A 27,980-nucleotide genomic window follows, 5' to 3' on the forward strand; every position below is an offset into this window, starting at 1 on the left:
TTTAACTCAGCTGAAATATTTCAAGTTTGTTTTTCTTTTTCATTTGGGAGTTTTTAATGTGGATCCACTTTTTCTCAGGATTCTGTAGTAAATACATGTGACTCCTGTCTTAAAAGCGGAGATCAGAGAAGTCAAGCCTTGGTTTTCTGTACTTACAGAGCTTCATGTACGTGGGTCAAGTCCAAAAATTGATACCCATACAGTTGTTCTTTAGCTGTGTTTTTGAGTGAGAGATAGTTATGGACAGGGAGCAAATGAGGGGCGACTCTTGAGTGGTGTGATTGTCTGTTTATCTGTTAGATGGACGAGTGCGTCATCAAAATCTTTATGTACCATGAAAAAAAAAGTTTAAGGTCTCTGAGGCTCCAACACATTAATATTTTCATTAATAAATTATGATTATGCCATTTTTGGCCAAAATCAAAAAACCTGTATTGCTTTCTAGGACATAGTTTCTGCTGAGCGGCAGAAATATAGGTTATTAGAAATTCAACTCTGAGTTGTGGGCAGAACCACTGTTGACCAATGACCCTGCCCCGCCTTCAGCTATCTGTTGCTGAGAGCTCTCTGTTTACCTGTTTTCCTGCTAGCCTACAGCCCCTCACACCCCCAACTTAACAATACGGGTGGGACAAAAATGGCGAGCAATATTGGAGTAATCCAGCGTGTACAGTTTTGATCCAGACTCCAGCTCGGACAGTGAAAAACCAAGACGTACATGGATCTATTTGTCTGAAGGTGGATTCATCAGAATGGAACGGAGCACATACCTTTCGACCCACCAGCGTATCTTCTGCATCACAAATACAATCTTTTTCAAATGGTATTTTTTTTGTTTGCTCTGCATTCGCAATAATTTGAATAAAGAAATGCTCACAAATGCAATTTTGAGGTTACATTTTTTATTTATGTCATCAAACATCAGAAAAATGCTTCAAGAACATGTTAAAAACACCAAAAAGGCCGTTTTTATCAGTTGTTCTTTAAATCTTCGACAGCGGAGCTTAGCTCCAGTATTGATATTCCTTCGACTACCATCAGTCTTCAACCATTTCCAGTCATGCATTTTTGAGTATTCCTCTAAAAACCTGCTCTCTGAGCACCAGCCCCCCCCCCCAGTCTGTAAAAGACGAAAGGGTTCTCATCCTGTGACATCACAAAGTGAGGAACAGCCCTTTCCAGGAAGAGTGTGGGCTCCATTTGAATTCTACCCTTACCCCTCCAATTGAAGGGGCATTTGGAGCCAAATTGGTGTTCAAACTTGTTTTTGTAATGGAAAGCCTTCGTGACTTCGGACTGGATATCCTTTTCCTGGGAGGATGTTCTGCATCGTGCTGTGCCGTGCAGAGAAAGGCATTGTGGGTGTGCTCTGAAGCACAGACGTTTACAAAATGTAAGTAATGAGTTTTGGTTTTTGCAGGACTTCCTAAAGATATAAAATCCGATACTGTTATGTATTTTCCGACCAAGGGCAGCCATGGGCTAACATAGCTCACCAGCAACTATGCATGACGTCATCGAGGGGTAAGGTTGTCCAAATATTTGCATAACTCTTTGCTTGGAGGGCCAAATGTAAGGGTAGAAAGAAGCCGTAGAGGTAAGAAAAGAATTTGGATGTATTCTAATGTATGTAGAACTGTATTTTGATACATTCTTCTAAAAATCTGCTCTCTGAGCACCAGTCTCTCCTAATCCATAAAAACGAATGGGTCCTCACATTGTGACATCACAAAGTGCGGAACTGCCCCTTCCAGGAAGAGTCTCCGCTGCCAGCTCCGTCCCCAGGCTAACAGACCCGCCCACTTTCTCTCCAGAGCCATCGGCAATCGGGTTAACACTCTCATTTTCTGTGCACAATACGCACATCCATCTTAGCAAAAGTTCGGATGTTGTTTGTTTTCGTGGGTGAAACGGAGACACCCTGCCAAGGCCGACTCCAGGTCAACGTCATGAAATGGGGGCCACTCTCAAGAAGACCAAGGCGGAGCCTCAGAGATTAATTTGTCTTATGTCCGGGTAGGAGAGTGAACTCCCAAAAATAAATAATGTTTCATTGAAAAAAATGGTTCTTTAGTGTGCCAAAGGTAATATATTACCATATATGTGGATATAGGTTAACCCTTGTGTTATCCAAGGCACTGTAACGTTGGGAGTGGGGTCATCTGGACCCCACAAGTCAGTGCGCTGAACCATCCATCCATCCATCCATCTTCCTCCGCTTATCCGGGACCGGGTCGCGGGGGCAGCAGACTGAGCAGAGATGCCCAGACTTCCCTCACCCCAGCCACTTCCTCCAGCTCCTCTGGGGGGACCCCGAGACGTTCCCAGGCCAGCCGAGAGACGTAGTCTCTCCAGCGTGTCCTGGGTCTTCCCCGGGGCCTCCGCCCAGTGGGACATGCCCGGAACACCTCTCCAGGGAGGCGTCCAGGAGGCATCCGAACTAGATGCCCGAGCCACCTCAACTGGCTCCTTTCGATGTGGAGGAGAAGCGGTTCTACTCCGAGCTCTCCGCGGGTGACCGAGCTTCTCACCCTATCTCTAAGGGATATAGCCGCTTGTATTCGGGACCTCGTTCTTTCGGTCATGACCCATAGCTCATGACCATAGGTGAGTACTGGAACGTAGATCTACCAGTAAATTGAGAGCTTTGCTTTTCGGCTCAGCTCTCTCTTCACCACGACGGACCGATAGAGCGACCGCATAACTACGGACGCTGCTCCGATCCGCCTGTCAATCTCACGCTCCAATCTTCCCTCACTCGTGAACAAGACCCCAAGGTATTTAAACTCCTCCACCTGGGGCAAGGACACTCCACCGACCGAGAGATGGCAAACTACCTTTCTCCGGTCAAGGACCATGGCCTCAGATTTAGCGGTGCTGACCCTCATCCCAGCCGCTTCACACAGTGCGCTGAACCTTTTTTCTTCAAATATTTTTAATCTTCAGTAATGACCATGGATTACGTGAAATCCTCTCCACTTTTATCCACCTTTGTCATGGTAGGAATAACACGTCAATAGAAGGGCAGGGTCATTTTGACCCCACAACATAGCACAAGGCTCAAGGAAAGCAGGATATAGGACCTTTTAGTTGTCAGCTAAAGGGTTAAGGAACACAATACAGAAGGAAATGTGATTGTTTTTTGATGTTGTGCATCACCAACAACATGCCAGTGATCCACAAACACATGTTGTAAAAAGGTACTACAACAACAAAAAAGGTACACAAAGTTCACGTCCATGAAGGTCCAGAATTCCCAAACATGTATTGGTAAACAAATGGAGGACGTGATGCGTAGTGATGAAGCGCACAACTTTAAGTCGTTCCCATCAAACGCAAACGTCAGCTTTGGGAGGGAGGGAGTCCCTGCGTCTTATTTTTGGGCCCTCTCTATAGAAATCAGAAATCCTCGTTGCCCGCCATTCCGTCCGCCACTCAGGCATAATCTAATTTAATCCGAATATCAACCTTAAAACACATCTCTGCCCCCCTCCGTCTTAGCTCGCCGCCTGCCTTTGTTTCTCTCCTCTTTCCTACAGCTGGTGAGAGCGTCGGCGGCGGCTGCCCCTCCCCCAGCATTTGAACGAGCCAATGAGCGAGCGCGTCAGCAAAATAACCCCCCCCCCATCCAAAACACACAGCATCAGCCCCATCCCCCCAGAGACCTCTCTGTACACCCATCCCCCCCTTCCTGCCACCCCCTAACCCACTTACTCATCCTGCCTCCACCCTCCATACACACCCCACGAGACTTCCCCACCCTCTTCACTTTCTGACCCCGATCACCCCCCCCCCCTCCCCAATTGGGGATCCCTGTTCATTTCACGGCTTTTTTTTTTGTTTTTTTCGTGCTGCTGACCCTCTCCTCCATCACTCCCACTCATTGTGCTTCTCCCATCTTCCTCCACCTCTCCATCCCTCCCCTGCTGTCCTCTGCGGCCTTATCTTATGAATATCGGCAGCACACTGGGTGAGGAATTGATCCTCCCCGCCTGTCTGTGGACGCTGCCACATAGCTTTAGCCTGCATGTGATGACTGTGTGTGTGTGTGCGCACACACACACATACTCATCACATGCAGGCTAATGCTGTATGCATGTGATGAGTGTGCGCGCGTGCGTGCATGCGAGATGTGCATGTGGCAGAGAGGAAGGGAGGAGAAAGGGGAAAGAGGGTGGGAGGGATATTTGCATATCATCAAAGTAAGGAAAGGGAGTGTAGTGAGCAGACTGAGGGTGTGTGTTAGTGTGTTTTTTGTGTGTAGGCTGTACAAGTGTGTATTGTAGAAGTTTATGGCCTCGGACTGAATGAAAACATGAGAAACGGTACTATTGATGTGTGTGTGTGTGTGTGTGCAGGAAAGCACACATTTTCCTTCACATCCTTGACAACCACCTAGTTACACACTCCCACACACACGCACACACACACACAAACGCCATCAGCACTACACTCTCCTTTCAGCAGTTTTCCTCACACACCTTCAGAAACATAAAACTGACAAAATATGCTGACAACTTATTTGCAAAAAATAAATAAATAAAATCAGATTAAACCAGTATTTTTCAAGATTGATTAAAGGTTTTGCGATTGCAAAACAGTCGCCTCCTTAAAAGTAGTTTCATGGAACTTTAACAAACACCGGGTATACTTATTTTTTAAGCGCACTCCAGAGGAAACAGCTGCAGCGTGAGGGCTCGGCATTTGTAAATAAATAATTTAAAGCCTATCCACGGCTTCTGATTCAACAGGCATTACAAATCAACTACCGAGAAATCGATCAGTCAACTAGGTCCTTGGACTTTTTTAATTAAAAAAAAAATACATATATACAGTATGCATTCAAAAGAGTTAATAATGCTTGTAGTGTTTTGTCTCTTTTTTTCTGATCACCATTTTTTTTAAAATGAGAACTGTTAAACGGGTGAGTGTTTTCTGAAATCTACTGGTCGGGTCTGGTTGAAACCCGACAGGAGCGTTGACGGTCTGTCACATTTCACGCTGACACCAGGCTGGGCTCTCTCTCTCTCACACACACACACACGGCTCACAATAATATCGACAGACAGGACTACATACATGCGAGGCAGCGCTTCGTAGGTAAGTTGCTCAGGATTTAAATTACCACCCGTGACATTTTTTACCCATTCTAGTTTCACAGGCGAAGTTATTCTTGTAGATCGGGTTAATTTTAGCCGCCGTTCGTTCTCTTTGTAGTTTTAGATTGACCACTTTTTATATGTAATATCTTCTGTGTCTCTCACTGCTTCTCGTCGTTAGCCTCAACGTTGAAGAAATCTGTCAGAACTTTCCTGGAATCCGTTTTAATTCAGAAAAGTTGGCCTTTTTGGGGGGGCGGTAAAAGGGGAATTTTAATTCGGTTTGAGGCGTGGGTGGTTAGCCACGGGATTTTTCTCTTTTGGTGGCTGGAGGAGGAGGAGGAGGAGGAGGGGTTGCCAAGCTAGCGAGCGACGTTACGCAGACCGGCTAAACTAGTTCTGGTAGCGAGGAAACTCGGTAAAGTTCTTTGAAACTCCGTCCGTGGCTCGGAAGGGTTGTGTCAGACCGACATGGGGCAACGAGGTAGTTGAGGTTTGACGTGGAGAGAAAGAAAAAGGCGTGATAGCCGCCAGTAGTAGCTGGAGAACCGTGCTAGCCTGTGTCTCGGAGTTAGCGAGCCTCAGTGTTTGGGGAGTAAAACAAAACGTCTTTTTGATCCTCTTTTTCTCTCAAATCTGCCCCGTAACGAGAGAAAAATGATCATTCTCACGTCCCCGTATCCGTCAAACGTTGGCTGCTGACCCGGTTCGTTGGTTCCTGTCGGTAAAGTAGCGGAAATTCCTCTTTGTTGAGGCGGAATGACCAGAAGTGTGAAGTGAGTTGTGTGTCACGCGGGCAGGTTTTCACGGTCCAGGGAGGGGAGGGGGGGTTCCGGCCGGGGGGGGTTGTGACTCGGACTAACTTTGTGTTCCGCTTCAGGCTCGACAAGCTGCTGCTGCTGTGAGAGGAAGCGACAGGAGAGAAGCAGGGACCGAAGAAACGGAGGAAATCCCCCGAAAGGAAATGCCAATCGCAGCCGCCGGTCAGCCGACGACCCAGGAGCCCAGAGTTTGCCCCCTGCTGCTGCCCTCCGCCCCGGAGCCGGTCCCCAAAGGCACCGATCTGTTCGACGACGCGGGGGCGCCGCAGCGCACAGAGTACGGGGGCTCGGAGGGGGGCAGAGGACTCGGGGGCTACAGTTTCAGCCAGAGCCTGGCGGGGGGCTTCCTCCAGCCCCGACCGACTAGCAGCGGCTCCCCGCCGCAGTCCCCGGCCGCGTCCTCCTCGCTGCTCTTCCACCCGCTCCACCATCAGATGGCCATGCAGGCGCCGCGGACCCGCTCACGCTCCCGGTCTGGATATTACCAGCAGTACGGTGTCGGGAATAGCAACGCGACGCCGGGATCCAACCAGCAGCCACAGCAGCAGCTCGGAGCTCACGGCACACCGGCGGACAGCCAGCCGCGGACGCCGGGAACCAACGTCTCTCCCGGCGTCCAGAGGCTCTCCGCGGTCCCCGGAGCGCATCGCATCCAGGCGGCAGGTAAATATACGAGGAAGGGGGCAGTTGATGGCTGCAGGAGAGATGTGTGTGTGTGGGGGGGGGGGGCTGCATGACAGCAGGGTCTATATCATGATGTGTTTCATTATTAAAGCAGGAAAAGTTTTTTTAAAAAAGCTCACCAGGACATTAAACTAAAGACACACTTCTTATCCAAAAAGGTCATTGGGACATTTATCAGAGATAGAGAAATTTCTCCAGATCAGGCAAATGTCTTCTCAATGTTTTCCAGATTTAAAAAACAAACAAACTTGTCTTAGTTAAATGAACAGGGCCAGAGAAGGCTAAGTTATAGGTTATTACCATCTTGGCCTCTGGCTCCCACCAAATAACCCTTGTGCTATCTTGTGGGGTCAAAATGACCCTTAACCTGTTATCCTTACCATGACAAAGGTGGAAAGATTTCATGTAATCCATGGACACCAGTGAAGATCACAAATCCTTGAAGAAAAAAGGTTCAGAGCACTGTCTAGTGGGTCTAGATGACCCAACTCCCGATGTTAAAGTGGTGTGGACAGCACAAGGGTTAAAGCAATGTGAACGCTACCATGTTGAAGCCTGACATAGTCAGTAAGCAGTAGGGGTGTGTCGATGAATCGATTTCTATCCTTCAATCCGTTAATTCGTTCATCTTCTAAACGTGTTTCGTTCCTTTCGCGGTCACGGGGCTGCTGGAGCCTATCCTACAACCCAAAAACATCTTATATGTCTGAGGCAGAATCGAATAGACCTTTACAACTAGAAAAATCGACCTTGGGAAACAAAAAACATTTGGATTAAGGCATGGTCGGTTTATTTGACTATTGGGTATGAAGCGGACAACACGCATGATGACAGCAAAAACTGATCAACCGTCGTTACAGTCCAATGTGTGGAAAAACTTTGAATTTTGACCCATGACCTCACTGTGACCATACAGCGTGCTGGAATCTTCTAATAATGTTCCCTTTGGATTCTTTTGATGTGGAATGATACCAAAGGACATGAATTCCTGTTCATGTGTGCAGTAACACTTGTTTGGCTGGAAAATACAATGACAGCCGTTGGGGATCGAGGAAAAATCTACTGTTTGTTTGACAGTTTTGACTTGTTACTACAGGTTTGATGTTTGTTTGTTTGCCCCAAAATTATTACTTATTTCATACGAATCCAGTTCTACTATGAACTTTAATAATGTACTTAGTATAATATTGAGAGAGAATGAAAAATATAATCAGAATTGTGCTGGATAACGATCTCAAATTCAATTCTAAGGTGAAACCTTTGAAAATTGGACATTTCCTCTTTCTGTTTTCACCAAATGAAACCAAATCATGTTTAAGAAATAAAAAAAATCATTTACATCATCAACTTATGGTTGCAGTGGTTAGCCCTCTTGCCTCACAGCAAGAAGGCCCCTGGTTCAAGTCCCGGCTGGGGGACCTGAACAGCAAGGGGGGGCCTTTCTGTGTGGAGTTTGCATGTTCTCACCATACATGCGTGGGTTCTCTCCGGGGACTCCGGCTTCCTCCCACCGTCCAAAAACATGCTTCATTGGTTACTCTAAATTGTTCATAGGTGTGAGTGTTTGTGGGTGTGTGATTGTGGTCCGGCGACAGACTGGCGACCTGTGTGGCCAGGATAGGCTCCAGCAGCCCCGTGACCCTGAAAGGGAACAAAAATGGTTTTAGAAGCTCAATTAATTAACTTAGAACGTGTGCTTTAAGGTGGTTCTTGGTTAAAGTATCCATCTTTCAAAAATAGATCACATAACCAGTGAGAATCCATCATGAGCCAGTGGTTTAAAACGAGCAGAGAAGTCTGAACTGAGCAGCTACACGCGTTTCTGCAAATGTATAAACCAGTTTACTCTAGACGGTCCTCAAAGAAGTGACTGAAACTGAAGTGACTTCTATGGAAACGATGGTTGGTGTGCATTGAATGCATTTTTTTTTTTAGAACTTTTGCAAAGGTGCGGTCTCAAACCGATATTTTGCTTTGCAAAGCTGAACTTTGAGAGCGCTTATGGAAAAGAGCTGGACGAGGAATACAAGGGAGGGCACTCTTACACAGCAAATGAAATGCAGCCAAGCAGATCACATACAAACAGGCCAGCTAGAGTTTCACCCTCATCCATGGGAAGGCCCCCGCCCCCCCTCCAAAGCCTAGCAACACACCCGAAAAGACCTCAGTAGATATTTCTGTTCAGAAAGACTAAAGCTCATATGTGTACGTAACACTTTACTTTGATAAAATGAACTCTTTAGTGGAAATCACTTAACATTCTAACAAAATAAGACAGCCGGGCTCACTTGCCAGGATTTTTTCCGCCATTATTGCTTCTCAGCCACGCAAGAATCTGCCGGTCCAAATGTCACAACACGAACCTCTGTAGTGTGTGCACACGCACACGGCTGGTCTCCCATTCTGTAGTGTGTGCACAGAGTCGGCCCTAATGCAGACTGGAAATACCTGTCCTGCACAGCTGAGTTCATGTCAACAAAAGCTGCCTCCCCTTCTGAGCAGAAACCTGTTCATACTGGGGGGGGCAGGTGGCCGCCGACTTGGACATTATCGTTCTCTGTTTTGATTCTGAAGCCAAACGTCCAGTTTGGCTGGACGGTAGTCTTCACTGAGCAGCTTTATTTTCTGATGGGAAATCGCTTTATTGAAGGATCTTTTGAATTTTGATCACGGTTTTACTTTGATATGTTTGTGAATTTGATAGTAAACATTCAAAACCTAATAAATGAATCAAATATTCTCAGAAAGTATGTTTGTCGTCAAATTGAATGGTAAACTTTGCTTTTAAATATATTTTTATTTTTCAACCCCTTCTTACTTATGTTGCTAATTTGGAATGTACCATTTAATCTGGGACATGCTGCAGAAATTAAGGCTCACCTTGAAAGGAAAAAAAGATCATTATTTTTTTTTATGCAATTGGACATAAATTCAGCCATGATGGGTTCAAACCCACACAGGTTAGCAAATGTGTCCCCTTGAGGTGGTTGTGCTGGTTTCAGCTTCTGCTTTTTGTGCTGTGGTGCGTTCAAAGAGTCACCGACCAGCTGGTTTTTCTGGATGTTAACATAACTGTGAGAAGGTAAACACTTTTCTAGATGATCTTATCATTAGTATTCTTTGGTTCTGCTGAAGTTGGGCTGCTATATCTAGCTTCTGTTTTTTAAACTGAACTTGTCCACCTTAATCTTTATTTTTGAGTTATTAAGTGCGAGTTGGTTTAATTTAGAGCATAAAACCTTCTTCTTATGAGGACGCAGCTGAATATCTGGCGCTTTCACAGTCTGACACACCTTTTATCCGACTCACTGTTTAGTGCCAGAATACTATTTTTTTGGGGGGGGGGGTTTATAGTAACGAAGAAATTAATATCTTTAATAAATTCTACGCATGTAAATCAGCTGCAATGCAAATGACAAATTATTCCACATCATCAAACCCTTGTTTGCTTTCTTTTAGACCCAGTTTGTTTACTGCTGAATTCACCTTTTCGCATGCCTCTTCCCACCGGTTCTCGGCGTCTCTTGAGGGAAACGGGCTCACAAAACGCTCAGAACTCCTGCCAATTTGGTGCAAGTGGATAAAAATGTCCTCTGCAGCACTTGATACTCCTCCTCCCCGATTCTGACCCTCTTCTGTCACCGTCTGTCCTCTCTCCGTCATGCTCGCTTCTCCCTCCCCTCCGGATAAGTCAACCTTTTCTGTCCCCTTCCTGCCCATTTTCTCTGGCCTCCTCCCTCACATTTGTCTAATGGAGGGATCGTTTTAATGGATTGCCCAGAGCACAGGAGAAGCAGACACTCCAACCACTTTAAATCTGCCCCTCCACTCCCATCCTCTGCATCCCTCTCGTCTGCAACCCAAGAAGAAACTCCCCCTGTTTTTTTTTTTAGGAGTCTTATGTTCGAGGACATGACTTTTACTCACAAATTGATCAAGCGGCGCCCCTCCCTTTTTGTTCTTTATCATAAACAATGATTGAAATGGGGGGGAAAACATGGAGTGATGATATTATGGGGAGAGAACGCGGAAAGGCAACAAGTCATTTGAAACTTGAGGTGAAGTCAGTTTGTGGAGATTTGAGGCAAAATTCAAATGAAGGATAAAAAAGGAACGAATGATCGGGGAAGAGGAAGGAGTGGAAAAGCTTACGGTTGTAGGAGTGTGGTGAGGAAGGGCAGTGTGGGTGTTTTCTTCGGCTTCAGCAGGAAGGTCAGGTGAAGAGGGGCTGGGGAGGGAAGGACAGCGATAATTGGACTGAAGCTGGAGTCATAACAAAGGGAGGATGAGAGGAACTTTCATGGCATAATGCTGACTGGAGGAGCAGCTTATGAGAGTGACTTTGGGGAGGGCGAGGGCCTCCCTGGTGGAGAGGGAAAGGCATTTGCAGCAGAGCATTGTGGGGGATGAGCCGGCGCTGTTCGTTGCTGCTGCTCTCTGCACGTTGGACCCGTTTGTGGTATGTGGTCGGTCGGGCTGTCGTATGCGATACAACCCCCCCAAAAGACGAGTTGATTAGGTTAAAAAAACAAATTATTTACAATTCAATATACAAAAATTGTCTTTTAAGATTGTTTCTTGAAATGTTGTGCGTCTTTTATTACATGAACTACATTTTCTCCTGAATTTATTTAAATTGGGGGGGGGGGGGGTGTCGAGAAGCCGTTTCTGTGACCAATCAGATGCTTTTTGTGTCAAAATATCCACTTTTTATTGCTTGCCTTTCAGATTTGTTGAAATATCCGGGAGTGTGTAGCAAAGGTGCTTGTTTCAAAAACGTTGTCGACTTATTTTCTCGATGGACACCGTTAACGGCTGAATTTTAACAGGACCCCCCCCCCCCATGACCCTGCAGCCCAAAACCTGCATGTGGGGGCCAAACGAAGGGGACGAGACCTGGAACTTTGGGACAGCTCATTTGTCCAACACAGAACAGAAAAATAGTGCAAGAAGAGCATCAGACGATCGGAAAATTGCTCATCGATATGATTGAAATGTTAATAAACTCTAAAGGATGTTTGTCTTTTCGTTTAAGATCCTCGTTGACCAAAAGGCTTCTCCAGATCCGATTATTTACCCGCAGACTGCCTGTATCCGCTCGTAAGGGCAGTTGGGACTTAGGCTAAGCTTTTATTTTACGCACACAGTGTTGTCATAACTTTGATTTAAACACCCCCCCCCCCCCCCTCACCAAAAACAAACCGATGTAAAATTAACCAACAGCTGCTTTACTGTGCAGAAAGGAAAAGGTTGCCTACAGTTTAGCTGTGGTTTGTCTGACTTTACTGTATTTGATGCTCCAAATAAGCAAAAGAAGTGAGAAGAAGTCTTTACATGAACGTTTCTGAGAAGCTCCTCCAATCAGCAGGCCTGGAAACACCCTCACTGCTAAATTAGGCACCACAGTGGAAAGTTGATTCATCCATGTCTGCGTTGACATCAATACGTCTCTGTGAAGTTTTCTTTAAACTCACCACCATCTCTGACATCTACCTTTGGTCTCTTGCATTGACTTCCTCCAGCTTTTCTGAGCGTGCTGACTCAACAAACGTTTCCACACTCTGTCTGCTCACTCAAACGGCTGAAGGACGCTAAGATCTTTGTGCGCAAAAAGTCAGTGAAAAACTCAGATTATACCATAACGTCCTTTCAAGTTTTCGAAAGACGCATAGGTTTTATCTTGAGTTATATGCTGTAGATGAGTAAAAACTCTGTCAAATATTCTGTCAGATAACAAAAAATACACGATATGAGGAAAACTCGCAATATGCAATATCAGTGATCAATATTGCGATGACAGTATAACTTAGGATACATGAACAAATAGCAAAACAACCAAAAACATCATTTCCATTTCACTGCAGTTTAATTTAAACAAGAGTCAAGATACGTTAAATTATACTCCAAAAGAAAATGGTCTACATGGGATGCGAACATCTAGCATAAAAGGGCTTCACCTGATTGGTCAAATGCATAAATGGATTTATTTGATTAGCTAACTACTTCAAGCTGCCAAAGGATTCTTATAGCACATTTAAAATAACAATTTATTGAAATTTTCGCCGTCTTTTGCGATATTGCACAGCTTGATATGGCGATAACCATTAATCTGCGATTTATTGTGCAGGCCTAAATACAGGCTTGGGTCAACCAACAAAGAACTGGTCAATGCAGACGTAAACCTTCCAGGAATGTTCCCCGCTCCAATTTGGAACCAGGTTATACTTAGTTGTCTAAAACCCACAAATCTTTGTTTTGGTTCAGTTCCTTGATCTGAGATTACAGCATCTTGGCACAAAGAGGTTGGCGTGGAAGTACACCATCTGATTTACCCTGCAGGTAATTCAGAAGCAGAAAAGCAAAGAAACTCTGTGAAACTCGTTTTACAACTGAGATAAAGGTGGTTGAACAAGAGGAAGACCTCTGTGGGATGATGGGATATGAAGGTCTACCTAATCATAACTAAGGCCCTGTCCATATTTACGAGGTCCTCGTTGACAGAAGCTTTTTATGCAAACAGAAAAATGGTTTAGTTGTTTATTTAAATTCTGCCCAACAGAGATGAGAGAATTATGATCTTTTCCAGCTTCAAAAGTTAGAAATATCAAGAAATCCCAATCAAGCATGATGAAAGGGGTGCTATTACTTATATTTAGGTTCTAAAAATGACTCCAAAGTGATGTAATGTATAAAATTTTTGTTAAGTAGTTTGTATAAGGAAGTGTGACAACTGTTCTTGATTCTGGCTGATGAGAACCCCAAACCTTAAAGTGCATCAGTAACCTTGTGTGTGTTTGTCCACCTATCGTAGTCCTGCTGTCCAGACCAGTAGAACGCCTCGTCTCTGACTTTAGCATCGTGCTAATGTTGTCCTCTGCTTTGTACTTTAGCACATTTGTGACAAGTGCAGAAAGAATGTGAGGTGATCTCACACAAATTACATATCAGATTCTGGTAGATTTGTGTTAAGATGCTAGCAAGGAGACCTCCAGGCAGCGTGTAACCACATCTATCGTCGCAGTTGTATAATTTTCAATAGATTTTTACGTCATTTGGTTGAAAAGTTGATTTGATACAAGCTTCTTTGGGATTGGCTTGTTTTTAATGAACCTAAACTGATTGATAATTTGCATCAGACTGACTTTGCGGGATGATAACTGCAGGTCCAGTTTTGCATTAATGGGATCATAGCGTCGGACTAGGACTAGTCATTGAAACCAGGAGGTTGCTGTCTGAAAACCTTATCAGGGAGTCGATCGTCCATCATCAGGTCTGTGCCTAACCCATTTCTATCGGATCTGGAAACATCGGATTTCACTTTAGTGACCTTGAGGGAAGAACAAGAGGCAAACAAGTCATCTGCATCACTGGTAGATGATTCCAGCAAAATAAAATAAACACATTTTTCCGTGATCTTGAGAGGATGTATTAGGCAAAAGGAAGCTGGCCTGTGGAGACGGCTTGTGAGGAAAGGGCCATTGAACTGGAGCTAGGTTTCACTAAGATCCCTCACTTTTGCCGTGGCTCTCGTGTGAAGCACGCCGTGTCGGCGGCCGTCACTTTCCCGCCTCTTTCAAGCCTGTATGTCGGCACGTTACTTGACTGCTTTACGAAAGTGTGATGTAGCGTGATGTGTGCGTGAGGCAAGGTGATAAGAAAGCACATTTATGTGCACGTTTGGGCCTCAGACGCAGTTTTTGTACTGGACACACCAGGGCTGCATCAGTCCGTGTGCTGGACCTGGTATATTTTTTCTCAAACCGAGCTTGTCGTGCATTCGTCACCATATCTCCCTGTCCATCCATCCCGTCTGCCGTGTCTCCAGTTGGACCCGGAGAGCGATGGACATCCTGAACAGAGATGCTGCGATAGAGCGGGCAGAGGAAATGTGGATGCCGTGTGATAAAGCAGCAGGAGGATCGGGGAAGCAGACAGGCTGGCTGATAGGGGAACAGATAGGTGACAGGAAGGGCTGTCATGGAGAGGGTCAGGAGGAGGATGTGGAAGGCAGGTGTTTGAGCTGTGTGCAAAGGGGGAGGGAAGAGAAATGTGAAGGAAATGGATAGAAATAGCTGATGCACTCTGAGGCTTCCAGAAAATCAATAGCAGTCAAGAGGGAAGACACAACCCCCCACCCTCGTCTCCCTGCCTGTTCTTACACCCACCGATCCTGCCTTCCTTCAGTCCTTTTCCTCCATTCCTGTCTACTCTTGGGCCATTTCTATTTCTCCTTTGTGTTCTGACCCCGTACCTAAAGGTTTCTACCCCCACCAGACTTCCACTTAACCCTTTCTTGTCGTTGGCTTTCATCTCGTTTGTGGTGATCATGATTTGATGAATTTCCAGAAGGAACGCCTGGCTGCCGATGGTTTTCTGCAGCCGCTGGTACGGAGCGGTAAAGTGTGAAAGCGGCAGAGTTGGATGGCATGTGTTACTTCTGCACATTATCACTTCAGGCTGGTGTTGATTACAGTCATCTGTATCGTACATTTGAAGTGGAAGACTGCTGAACACGCTTTGCTCAGCTTTATTAGACTACTCGTGAATATTTTTATCTTTGCACTCTTCAATTAATGAAAAAAGTTAAATGTGCCGAAACGATCTTATGGCAGCTTGAAGTATTTAGTGAACCATAAAAACCCCTTAAATGAATCCAATCGGATGAAGCCCTTTCTTGTTAGATGCTCACGTCCCATCTAGACCGGGGTCATTTGCAGTAGAATTTAAGGTTTGTTGACTTTGTTGGTTTACCATTTGTTCAAAGATTGCAAGTTGTATTTGTCAACGCAATATTGATCACTGATATCGTGAGTTTTCCTCATATCGAGCAGCCCTAGTATGTAGTAAAAGAAAAAAGAAGCAAGGCACCACTTATGGTATTCACAATGGAATGCATGGTTGTAAATGAAAAATCTTTGCATTAAATATTGGCTTTTCAATGCCCCGCTTTGGGTACCTGGAAACAAAAAAGTTCAGAAGAGAAGGAGACGAATTACAGCCGAAAGTCTTGAGATTTTTTCCAAAGAGCAGCTCTGCATCTGCTCCCCTCTGGGTTAGTTTCCATTCGTCGCTTTTGTGAAGGTAGCCTTGTTTTGAAGAGCCCTTGGGAGCGCTTACCCTTGGAGTGTGTACCACTGCCACCATCTGTGGTAAAGGACGAAAGACGTGCCCGTGACAATGTGGGGACAAAAGCCGCGGTGGGTGAAGACAATGGGAAGATGAAAGGATTGAGGAAAAAACAAAAACAATAGAGTAAAAGTCTTAGCTGTGATGAGAGCTTCTGTATCATCAGAGAGCTCCTCTAATCCAGGATTACTGTGTTTATTTTGTGGGTGCACATGCGTGTGCACTCACATGCACAGAGACTTGGGGGGGGGGGGGGGGGGTGCCATATGTGTGTCAGCCGTTCCTCCTCTGTATTCCCAATCAGCAGCTTTTTCCACAAACATGTTTTTGTCTTTTTTACCCGTGTGCTCAATCCTGGTTACATTAGAAAACTAAAAACAAGGGGATTAAAGGAGTTCAGACATAAACAGGGACCTTCATAATGCCTGCACATAATTGGCACACAAAGGTAGGTTTGGCACGTCTGCACATTAGATCGGAGGTTGACACACTGACTTTACTGATTTGAATGTACGACGAACGTTTAATGAAATTATTCATTTGTATGAAATGTCTGTTCATTTCAAAATGACTTGTCAAACTACAAGGTCTCTTCTGAGTTCCTTTGGAGAATTCAGATTCTGAACAAACGTGGAAAACATGTCTGACTCGCCTCTGTTTTCGTGCAGGAGCCTCTGTTGGGTCGTACCACTGCCACCCAGACCGCGCATATGGAGAGGAGCGAGACAAGGTAAGTCAGACGACGTGTTTTCCTCTGCGTTTGTGCCACGGCTGAAATTCGATGCTGGTTGAAGTAGAAAGAGAGAAAAGAGTCAAGGTTTCTTGTCTAACTGAACAGAGAAGTCCAGACCTATGAAAACCTGGATGTGACGGCTCACTTTTCCTATAAGTAGGAAATGTGGTTCATATAGGTTCACTGTTATCAGGGGAGTCACATGACCTGGTACTGCATAGTATTTGCCTTTTTTTTTAAGCCAGCTCTCAGTTGTCAACCATCAACTGAAGGCCGAACATGCCAAATAAAAAGAATTTTTTTTTTTTTTTTTATATAATCATCAGCTTTTATCTTGGGTTGGTTTTTGTGTCTGGAACACTGCCGTCTGGTTAAATGCTAACTGACATGTGGAGACTAACTGGTGGGTTACGGTAATGTGGCGTTTTTGATGGATGTTGTACTTTTTGTTTCAGATGAAGGGCAAATGTCTAACCCCTCTGATGCATGATGGTGTAATTGTGGATTAGAGATCAGTTCAGGATAAATGACCAAATGTGAAAAATGACTAGAGCTAACCTACGAATTCTAAAGGATTTGTTGATGTTGGTTGGATGTCAAAAGTTCAATCGCGCTGTAGACAAAGTCCTGACAGACCAAAGGGGAGCTGGAACAAAGCTTAGGAAAAGTGTTCTGAACACTGATAGGAACTTTGTAATGTTGGACATTAAAGCATTTTTCTGCTATTTCCTGCTTTGTGCTTTAATTATAGACTATAGTCTATAATTCTATAATAGACTTGAAGGGTCTATATCATGTTATCCGTACAAGAGTAAACTATGTCTATATATCTGATACATTTTTTTAATGAAATGGTTAATTTCGCAGCTCATTTTCCTACCCAGAAGTAAGACGACTTGATCTCTGAGGCTCCGCCTTTCGCTTCTTGTGGGTTACGCCCATTATATGACATCAACCCAGAGAGTCGGCCTCTGCAGCCTGTCTGTTTTTCTCCCATGAATACAAACGATATCCTTGTGCAGAGATGGATGTTGATATTGTTCATATAAAATGAAACCGTTGAGCCGATCACCGCCAGCTCCACTGAGAAAGTGGGTGTGTCTGTTAGCTTGGGGGTGGAGCTGGCAGCCAACCTCTTCCTGGAAGGGGCGGTTCTTAACTTAGAAATGTGTGAATGGATCAAAATATCGCTTTGGGTGGTTTTTCGTGATGAATTAACATGATAATGCACTTTAAAGCTGAACAGAGTTGCTTTTGCGTGATTCTTCTTAACCGGCTTTGTCCCGATCACTCGCGGGTGAAGGCAGGGGGCATCCTGGACAGGTTGCCTGTCTGTCGCAGGGCCACAATCACACACCCATACAACCTCACATTCACACATGGGGACACTTTAACCAATGAACCAATGAAGCATGTTTTTTAAACGGTGGGAGGAAGCCGTAGTCCCCAGAAAAAAAACACGCATTCACGGGGAGAACATGCCAAGTCTCTTTTGCATGAAATTGGTCCTTTAGTCTTTATCAATCATGGAATTCTACTTGCACATATTCTACAATTGTGAGTTTTACCCTGTTCAGGAAAAACATTTATAGGTAATGTGTATTAACACTGATCATAGCAGGTCAGACAAACCGATGTTTGTTAGTTTTGAATGTGTTGCCACAATTGGAACATCACAGTTGTAAATGTTTCAAAAACTACATTCCGCAATGTTGTTTTTTAATTTTTTTATTTAACCTTTATTTACCCAGGAATTGTCCCATTGTGATTAAGAGTCTATTTTCCAAGGGAGTCCTGGCAAATACAAAGTGGTGTGAAAATGGCTTCTAGTCCCACCCTGATTGTCTTTTAATCGATTTTAAAGCCTTTCCGATGGTCTTTTAATTCTGGTTATGCTGTTTTTAACCATAATAAAAAAAAAAAATACTTTTATCCCTTGTGCTATCTTGTGGGGTCAAAATGTCCCCACAAGATAGCGTGTTCTCCTTACCATGACAAAGGTGGATAAAGGTGGAAAGATTTCATGTAATCCATGGACACCAGTCCATTATACATTATTTCAGAGATGCGACTTAGTTAAAATTACTGCCACCATCGACAAAGCGACCTCTCTAAAAAGTAAACCGTTGATAAACATGGTGGAGGTGAAGGAAAGAAGAGTGTCGAGTGATAAAGTTGATGGTTTTTTCTCAGTCTGGGAAGCCTAGTTGGAGCATCAATGATGAATGGTTTTTGACTTTTTGTTTAGGCTTTTTAATCTGTGAGATGAAGCCATTAACTGAAATAGAAATGAAGTATTGAAGGAGGAGCTTTGTCTCCAAAGCCACACCAACCAGCACATCTGGGCCTTCATGGGGTTTCCTGTGTTGCCTGAGGGCACGCAGACGTATTGAAGGAATGAGATTGAACCACCACCCCTCTGATACTTAGCTGAGTTCCCTAATAGACAAAAAACGTTGTTATCAGCAACATTTAGCAGAAACGTAGGTGTGTGCAGGTCATCTTTGTAGAAGCGGGGAAGCTGCACAGCTGCTCTGAGCCAGCATGGATACAACTGTAGACATTGTGAAAGTGTGTGGAAGGGGTGCGTCACAGTGTGCGTCCAGGCGGGTTTGTGCACGCGCCGAATGAGTCGACGGTACGAAAGAACGCGTGGTTGTTTTCAGGCTAAAACGGCCATGTTTCAGCTGCCGATTTCTCACCCGCTTGTCTGTTTTTGTGCGTTCCAGACGCTGAAGTGCAGCGAAAAAGGCGACATTGGAGCATATTGCTTGAGGAAACACACACTCCTTTGTCTGCCGACGCTCCCCTCCCACTAACACGGGGAGACAGGCCCATCAAAGTTTCATAGTAATGGGCAGTAGCCCCCACACGCGGGGGTCCACTGCACTGGTTCGGTTCTTCTCACGCCCCCCCTCAGATTTCAAGGCCAGGTTCTGGGACGGGTCAAACGTGGATGAATGGAGGGAAGGGGGAGACGGAAAAAAAAGGGGGCACCAACCACGGGGTTGGTTTATCTGATATGGAGGAGGTGGGGGATGGGAGGAAATTGTTCAGGAGGGTGTGTGGTTGAGTAGTCTGGCTTAGATAGGAAAATTGGCACAGTGGTAGAACCGCTGTGGGTCAAAGCCGGGGCGGTAAAAACCCAAAAGATGCTATGCTAGGAAGGGGAGCGGAAAGATCTCAGACTCAAAGGGTGAGACTCGGTCTCTTCTTAAAGACCCACTCCCATGAAAAGGGTGTTTTTATCATGTTCTTTTTTCTGATTATGGAGGACATTTATAAGCTTAAAATCATATATCTATATATCTATATATATATATATATAGATATATTGATATAATTACTGTTTGGAAATGGGTTTAGTTGTGACGTACAAAACAAACATCTTTGTTTTCCTGGTCTGAGCTGGAATCCGGATCAAAACGGTACAGCCGGATAGCTCCGACATGGCTCACCAGTTTTATTGAACCAGTGATGTTAGGTCGGGGGTGGCGGAGGCCGTGAACTAGCAACCTGTACTTGTAAACAGATGGATGACAGGAAGTGGGGGCAGGCTTACTCTGCGCTAAAAAGTCCCGCCCACAACTCAGGTGAATTTCGCTCTGCAGAAACTGCTTCATCTTACTTAAAAGACTACTAGGAACACTCTTACAAAATATCAAAAGATGAAGAACACTCTTTATGTACAGATTACACACAGAGTGCCTCTTCTAGGAGGTGTGTCACCCTATCCAGACTTATTTCTCCATCATTTTTATGAGTTGTGTTTAGGATCTCACATCGCGCACATCTCCTTTCATTTCCTTCCAGCTGTCATCATTTCATTCACTCTGGTCACATCTTGATGAGGTCATTGTTGTTTTCCCGTAAACCAGTCAGGCCCCAGTCACGTGGAACGCTACGAGTGAGCGGTACGCTCCACTTGGCACCACAGTTCACACACAAATGTTCTTCGGGGTTGTGTCTCTGGTTGCAGTCGACCTCTGCGGAGCTTCAGAAGATGTTGTGCTTCAGAAGCGGTAGCAGCTGTCGATGTGTGAACGTGAAACTGCGGATGTCTGGAGGCGTCTCTGCTTTTCAGCTGTTTCCTCTTAACTCTCTCCTGTCCTGTGCGTTTGTGTGTGTGTGTTTGTGTTACAGTTGGCGAGTCATTTGTGTCGCACATAACTACCGCTCGTCTCATCAAAGAGGGCAGTGAAAACCAGGATCAGTTTGAGTGAAAGTTTGGGATTAGGACACAGGAAGCTCCCAGTTAAAGACTATGACTGACTCGCTGACTTACAGGCGCGTCTGTTTCCTTGCCTCACCGTGGTGGAGGAATTGACGTGACTCACAGATGAGTCAAGAAGATTGTAACGGTATATGATAACTCCTGAGTCACAACAAACCAGATGACTACAGCTAGCTGTGTCACACTTTTATTATGGATCTCACGCTTCCTTTACACTCGCTAGTAAATATTAGTCGACCCCCCCCTCCCATCTGTGGGTGTGTACTTGAGGTTCACACATGGGCCTGTGAGAGCCTGTCCTCTGTTTGCGTTTGCTCGCTGCAAGAGGAAGTACCTTTGAGCCCTGGAGGGGCCCGAGCGCCAGTGGAGTAACATGTCGTCTTTCACAATCACGTCTTGGCGTGTACGCTCACAAACGCTCCGCAACGTACGGGAAATGCTGTGAGTCACTGAGGAATATGGGGATTCTGCAGCGGCGTGCTTTGAAAACGGTCTAAAGGGCCGTGAATAACGATGAGTCGCTCTCTTACCCTTCACTTTTTTCTTTTCCCCGTCTCTTCCTCCTCATCCTCCATGCGTAGAGTGAGGAAAGTCCAAGTCCAAAGCGCCAGAGGATGTCCAGCCATTCTGTCCTGGAACAGCTCACTTCATCCGCACCCCCTCCGTCCACGCCCTCTCCCCCCATTCGCCCGTGGGAGTCGGGACCGCCAAGTCGGAGACAGCCTCACCACCACCCGCTCTACCATCAGGAGAGGTGCCTCACTCCTGTGCGGCTCAGACGCAGGTACCGTTTTTTTCTGCGATAAACCGTTCCGCTGTGGCCGGGTTTCCCCCCCGGGTTCCTGAAATCCAGCTAACTGTTGTGTCTCCTTCAGCCCCCCAGCAAGGCGGCAGCGTGGCCGACTCTCCAGACCCTCCCGCCCCCCGCCTCCTCATCACCATTCTCCCATCCAAGGCGCCACGCCTCGGCCGTCGCCAGCAGAGCTCCAGGACGAGAACTACAACCGCAACCCGCCGTCATCCGCCCACCAGACGTACCCAACGCACACGCCTCCCGCCTACGCCCAGCCTCCCGCCCCCGGTGGTGGAGCGGCGGCGGCAGAGGAGCCTCGAGCTTTCCACCCCCCCACCGTTTCACCCCGACTTCTGCACCCAGCGGCTCACCACCACCCTCACCATCTACAGCAACAGCCTCATGGAGCGCAGCAGCAGCAGGGCGCCATGGTCATGGACCTTCATGAACGGGTGCGGCGCCTTCTAGAGCCGTAGATCGGTTTACCATCAAAACCCAAGTCTTTCTATTCAGCTTATTATACTGAAATGGCTGCTTTATGTATGTCTTCCTACTGAATATACGAAAAAATAGAAGAATATTTATTTATCATTTATACTTTTAGTTAAAACAGGAGATCACAATCAATTAAATTAACAGAAACTCAAATCTAGTTTTTCCGCCCTCAAACTTCCACTGACTACAGTTTTGTCGACTATATTTCAAACAAGTCGGGCTTTTCAGAAGCTTATTGCAGTAAACTGAACTCAAGTCATCCACAGGAAGCACTTGATAGTTTTACTTTGAAACAGACGAGCTTCATCGACGCTCTACTTTGAAGGTTTTTATTACTTCTGGTGACAGTAGCGCATTTGGTTTACCTCGATTATATACTTAAAATCCAACATTATTCTGCAATTTAGAGTAACATTCACATTGCCTGAAGGCCACCACACTGACATCGGAGTATTTGGAAACTCGTTGCAGCCCTAGTCTTTGCAGGTTGTGATATTGTGTGAATAGGGCTCTTTATGGCGGCCGTGGTGCAGCGGTAGGCCCGGCCATACATGTCAAAATGTTCTTGGGTGGGACGTCGATCCCCTCGTCTCTGGTGGAGGGATGGCGCCAGCGTTCTGCAGCAGAGCCGCCATCAGCGTGTGAATTTGACCATTAATTGATGTTTGCTTCTCCTCCAGCTGCAGCAGGGCAACATGCCGGTCTCCTACACGGTGACCCCGGTTCCTCCTCACGGCCTCACGGCACCTCTGTGCAGCAGCCAGCATCTCCCTCCTTCCTGCTCCTCCCAACAGCAGGTCCCCCCCTGCAGTGTGGTGTTCAGCACAGGACAACACTATCACCCGGTGAGAGGCCCAAACCTCTGTCCACTCTGCTTTTTTGTTTGTGAGAACTCAATGGAGTCTGGTGAAAAGAAGGGTTTTTGTTTTTGTGTTACATGTTGACATTTAACTTGTATGACACGTGACTGCCCCCTAGTGGCGGAAGCGTTCACTACAGTTAATGTTCTGATGGGTGTCTCTGCCTTCTCGACTCTTCACAGATGTTACAGGCGTGCTCGATGCAGCATTTGCCCGTTCCCTATGCGTTTCCCCAGCTGCTGTCCAGTGACCCTCAGTTCCTGATCTCCTCGGCGCCTCATCTCAGCCACCATCCGCCTCACCTCCCAACGGCCGCACAGTTCCTGCCCTTCCAGCCACAACAGCCGCGTTCGGTACGTCCGCTGCTTCACGCCAGCAGACGCTTCACTTCCGTTTGCATCGGCGGGAACAAAAGAAAGACCGAAGCTTTGTGTTTCACGACTAAACCAAAGTTTTAAGAAGTTTTTTCCCCCCATATTTTTTGAACCCTTGTGCTATCACTCCCTTGGAGGCATGTTTACGTTGGGAGTGGGGTCATCTGGACCCCACAAGATAGCACAAGGGTTAAACTCTGTCTTTTCATATTTTTTCTAAAGTATTTATACCATTTAAACTATTAAATCTGCAATAAAAACTACAAGGGGCTGCATTTCCAGAAGGAAATGCAGGGTAGATGCTATATTGCTGAATAAAAAAGAATTGTTTAGTGTAATAATTGGCAAAAAAAGAAATAAAGAAATGATCAAAGTTGACCATAAATAAAGTGAAAACAGCACAATAACAATAAAGATACGTTTGTGGAAAATGCCAGAGCCGGGTATCGAACCAGTGAGCTTCTGCACCAAGGATTCCCCATGGATTTCTATGGAGGCAGAAATCCTGGAATATCTGAAAAAGTTCAAGGATTTGAAGGACCAAAAGTCACAGCTGGAAAAAGCTGAAAGAGCTGAACATCCGAATAGTTAAACGGTTGAAATAGATGAAACGTAGAAGGAGTTGAGCGCCAAAACATGGTGGAAGCGCCTGGAATAAAGAAAGAGAAACAGGAAAACAAAAAAGAAATAAATCAAACTTCCTGTTCAGATGCTCAGTCTGTGTTTTCCTCTCAGCCCTTACAGCGGATCGAAAACGAGGTGGATATAGTGGGAGAGCAGCTGTCCGTCACTGGGAACTTCAGCTATGCCCACCACCACCACCACCAGCCTCCCTCCAGCCTGCCGCCGTCTGCGCATCTGCAGTTCCTCTCGCACCACGACCCGCTGCCGCAGGAGCTGTTCACCATGGTGAGGCCACTTTCCCGGAGTCACAATGTCTTGGTTGTTTTCCCTTCTTTCCTAGTCATTTATTCTCTTTCTCGGTGCCCCCCCCCTCCCATTGCAGCCTTATCCACACTTCATGCCTCGTCGATTCGCCAGCAGACGTTACCGCTACCAGCAAGCTGTGCCCCCGTCTCCCTACCACCCCAGCTTTCTGCCTTACTTCCTGTAAGTGTCTCCAGCTGTGGGTCGTGCAGGTGAAGGTGCTGGAGGTTGATGATGACTCCATGCTTGTTCTCTCTGCCCCCCCCCCCTCGCAGCTCCATGCTTCCTGTTCCCCCGAATGTGACTCCCACCATCAGCCTGGAGCTGGACGTAGACGACGGGGAGGTGGAGAACTACGAGGTAGGCGGAGCCGCCAGCTTTGCTGCGGCGTGCTGCAGGTTCCCCAAGTGACGCCTCTTCCTCACGGCCTTTGACCCTCCAGGCGCTGCTGAACCTCGCGGAACGTCTCGGGGAGGCGAAGCCTCGCGGTCTGACCAAGGCGGACATCGAGCAGCTCCCGTCGTACCGCTTCAACCCCAACAACCGTCAGTCTGAGCAAACACTGTGAGTCTGCAGCTGCAGGGTTTCAGAGCAGACGGGGGCTTTTGCCCGCCGCAGACTATGAGCTTGAAGCCGCTGATCTTTGTCGTCACAGGTGTGTCGTGTGTATGTGCGACTTTGAATCCCGCCAGCTGCTCCGCGTGTTGCCCTGTAATCACGAGTTCCATGCCAAGTGTGTGGACAAGTGGCTGAAGGTAAGTGACGGACGGCGTTGCTGCGTCCGGGTCGGCGGTCATGTAGCCACAAGTCGTTTTAGAGTTCAAACTATATGGATAGATTTTATTCCAGACTCATAGTCCAATGGAGTACCGGTACACAGACCCACTACTAGTTAAATGCCAATGATCTAACAGGTCAATTATGCCAGTTAGTGGTTTACGGTTGCTCAGTTTCTGCACCATTAAGGGCAAATTTAGGTCTAATCTTTGACTCTGACGGTGGTAAAAATGGCAAACATTTATGAATTACATTCGTTTTTTCAACAATAAAGATCAACTTTACTGCTGTAACACCAGAAAAGACCAAAGGTTCAGATTCCTTTGATGTTCTTTCTCGTATGGCGGCGTAAAGTCGTTGCAGCGGTCTCCCGGTCCACCTTTGGCGTCCTCGTGGATCCGTGTTCGCCGCGTCTCCGTACAGAATGAGCTCTCTTTGATCCGATCTTTGTTTTTAGTCTGTGGAACCGGACTTACGTTTCTGTGAAGGTTTGAAGTCTGAGAGTTTATATCTGTTATCCCAGATTTCACCTTATTTTTAGAACTTAAACGAGGAAGAAGCGCAGATGAATCTCATGATTTGACAAAGCCAACAGTTAAGTAAAAGCCTTAGAAAGTCTCCAGGTGTGAGGTATAGTATGGGTATGTATTGATAAACAATTCAGAACTATATATTGATATATATATATAATGACTGGTATTTCATAGTAATTCTGTTTAGTGTCGATTTTAAAGTTTTATTTAGTAGATTTTTGGTAAATAAACCAGCCGTGTTTCTTTCAGACACGTTAACTTTTTGTACTTACATGTTTTTGTTAATGTGTAGTGAAAAACATCTTTTAAAATCTTCTCTTTAAGGTGCAGGTTTGAACGTGTTTCCATTGCCGATTGATATCCTGCAGAGTGTAAAACGCCGGACTCGTGGTGAAACGGACGCCTCACGCGTGAAGTTTGAGATTGTAAAGCGGTTCTGTGTCTGACAGGCGAACCGGACCTGTCCCATCTGTCGAGCCGACGCCTCCGAGGTCCAGCGGGACTCCGAGTGACCGCCTCTCCGCCCCCCGTGGCTCTTCGTCTCACGCGGTTCCTCCGCGGACTCTTCCTCCCGTTTTTCCGCTGGACTTGGTCGGCGCTGATGACGATGAGAAGCCGTCTCTGGTCCTGGCGTGTTGGAGTGGTCCTGGCGGCCCCTCCCAGCACATGTGACCTAAAGACTCTTGTTGTACTCATTCCAAAGATGGTAACTAAACACCCATTCGGGGAAATCCGTGTCGTTCCCACTGTTCCACTGTTCAGAGAGGAGTTGAAGAGGAAGACGTTGGTTCTTCAGCTTCAAAGCAACACTTTCCTCCGTGTGAGGAAGAGGAAGTGGACCTGTTGTTGTTGTTTTTTCCTGGAAAGCAGGCGTGTGTGAGTGTGTGCGTTTGTGGGAGTGTGACTGTTAACATGTGAAAGAGTGCGTTTACTGTACATCTACGATTACATTTTCTATATGGACAGCGTGGAACTTCTGTTCAAGTCGTTGAGAGAAGTTTAGGACCGGCAACACTTTTTGTTAGTTTATCTGCAGGTTCTTTGGGTTTTTCACTCCGTCTGGCTCTAACGTTGGTACATGGTTTGTGTTTTTAACGCGGCTGCGGGCTGCAGGGTCCCGTCTCCCGCTCAGAAAATGTGCGTTTTTATGGGTGGAAGGGGCTGGCAGGGGCAGGGATGCAGTACAGAGTCCCACAAACAAAGCTCCGGGCCGGAAGCGCATCATCTCAGCATCAGATGCCTCTCCGCCTTTGGGCTGGACGTGTCCCCGACCGTCTGCAGGCCGCGCCCCACCACGAAGACCGCTCACCGCGTGGTGTTCAGAGTAACCGAACAGGTACCCGGTGTGCCGCCAGGCGGTCGTTTCCATTCAGGATCCCGGTCTGTCACTGCAACCCGGCCCAGTCTGCCCACGGCGCCGCTTCAGGGGCTATCACCCGTCTGCGATGCTCTTCATCCTCACAGACGTCCAACAGTCCAGGACATCGACGAGGACGCGGTGCACGTGCAAATGAATCAGGTCGGCGGCGCAGAACGGAGGCCCCAGTGGCAGCGGTCGACCTCCTGACCCTCCATTCCTTCCAGTTCCTCCTGTTACTTCTCCCGGTTCCTCTTAGCAGCTCTGTGTTTCTCTCACCACTAAAAGGGATCAACCTGTGAGGTCTCAGCTAGTAGATTAGCCACTTCAGCACTTTAAAGCGTAGATGGAAGACGTACCCTTGTCCACTCTGAACAAACATTTCAAGGATCTACGGAAACCTTTTTAGGTCAAGTTGTTCATATGTTCATCTCACGCTTCTGTCTGCTTGTTGATGAAGATCAATCTGTGAAATGCTTGGATTGTAGAGCCTCGTCATAAAGCCACTTCAGACGCATCACTTCCTCCTTAATTTAAAAGCATTATGTGTGTGAAATCCCGTAGGAATCATGGGAATGGGGGGGAAACGGCGTTTCCTGTCCTCTAGAGGTCGCCGTCGAGGCATTTACGTTGTGTTATAGGAGAGTTTCTGTTATTTCCTTGTTTGGTACACTAGAAATCACCTCAAGCTCACTATTTATGTCTTTTCAGAAAATGGCACAAGTAGTTTTCTTTCTGGCCTTTTGCTGGTCATGCAGAGTCGGTTGAATATTATTCCCACAAACTTTATGAAACTGTTTCCTTACTACGGTGTCATAGTAGTCTCATTATGTATTATATCTGTAACCAAAATCATTTGAAGGCTTGCTATGATGATGATGACATTTTTAACAAACATTTGTACATTTTGTATGAGAGTTACTTCTAGTAAGACTTTATTAAGTAGTGCAATGATTTTTTAATCCCTTACTCCACCTTTTGGACTCAAAAGCTGGTTCAATAATAAATGTATAACACCCTCTTCTGTCTGTGGTGCAATTATTTGTTGTATTTGATTGAAATGTTTTTCTTATAAATAAATTTATGCATGCAATATGCCAAAAAGGATTGTATGGAGTGATATTCATGCCAACACTCTGCACACAAAACTTTCTAAGATGCAAATTA

The 27,980-nt window shown here is 46.1% G+C and overlaps 1 protein-coding gene and 1 long non-coding RNA gene across 4 annotated transcripts; one reads left to right on the plus strand and one right to left on the minus strand.

Moving 5' to 3' along the window:
- Positions 1–4,958: 4,958 nt before the first annotated feature.
- rnf38 (ring finger protein 38) lies at positions 4,959–27,834 on the plus strand. Of its 3 annotated transcripts, none has more exons than XM_020706116.3 (13): positions 4,959–5,100; positions 5,980–6,583; positions 16,399–16,460; positions 21,279–21,481; positions 21,573–21,942; positions 22,666–22,830; positions 23,028–23,198; positions 23,955–24,128; positions 24,226–24,329; positions 24,422–24,506; positions 24,589–24,710; positions 24,802–24,901; positions 25,906–27,834. In XM_020706116.3, the coding sequence occupies exons 2-13, from the start codon at positions 6,064–6,066 to the stop codon at positions 25,966–25,968; spliced, it is 2,139 nt and encodes a 712-aa protein (XP_020561775.1). In that variant the 5' UTR covers positions 4,959–5,100; positions 5,980–6,063; the 3' UTR covers positions 25,969–27,834. The 3 variants fall into 3 exon arrangements, with proteins under 3 accessions (XP_020561775.1, XP_078805613.1, XP_011478854.1); XM_078949487.1 differs by lacking the exon at positions 4,959–5,100 and adding an exon at positions 5,429–5,517; XM_011480552.4 differs by lacking the exon at positions 4,959–5,100 and adding an exon at positions 5,471–5,875.
- Positions 7,378–10,297, minus strand: LOC144993815 (uncharacterized). Its single transcript, XR_013657077.1, has 2 exons — positions 10,091–10,297; positions 7,378–8,245 (listed from the first exon to the last, which is right to left on the minus strand). It is a non-coding gene; the product is annotated as an uncharacterized LOC144993815 (long non-coding RNA).
- Positions 27,835–27,980: the final 146 nt, after the last annotated feature.

The sequence above is a fragment of the Oryzias latipes genome, chromosome 1 (assembly GCF_053564925.1).
Source record: "Oryzias latipes strain Hd-rR chromosome 1, Olatipes_Hd-rR_3.1".
Lineage (NCBI taxonomy): Eukaryota > Metazoa > Chordata > Actinopteri > Beloniformes > Adrianichthyidae > Oryzias > Oryzias latipes.

Excerpts from the sequence above, each read along its gene's own strand:
- rnf38 (XM_020706116.3), top strand. The coding sequence starts at position 6,064 with ATGCCAATCGCAGCCGCCGGTCAGCCGACGACCCAGGAGCCCAGAGTT. Across the intron at positions 21,943-22,665 it reads TCATGGACCTTCATGAACGG|CTGCAGCAGGGCAACATGCC; the intron begins GTGCGGCGCCTT and ends CTTCTCCTCCAG. Across the intron at positions 23,199-23,954 it reads AGCCACAACAGCCGCGTTCG|CCCTTACAGCGGATCGAAAA; the intron begins GTACGTCCGCTG and ends TTTTCCTCTCAG.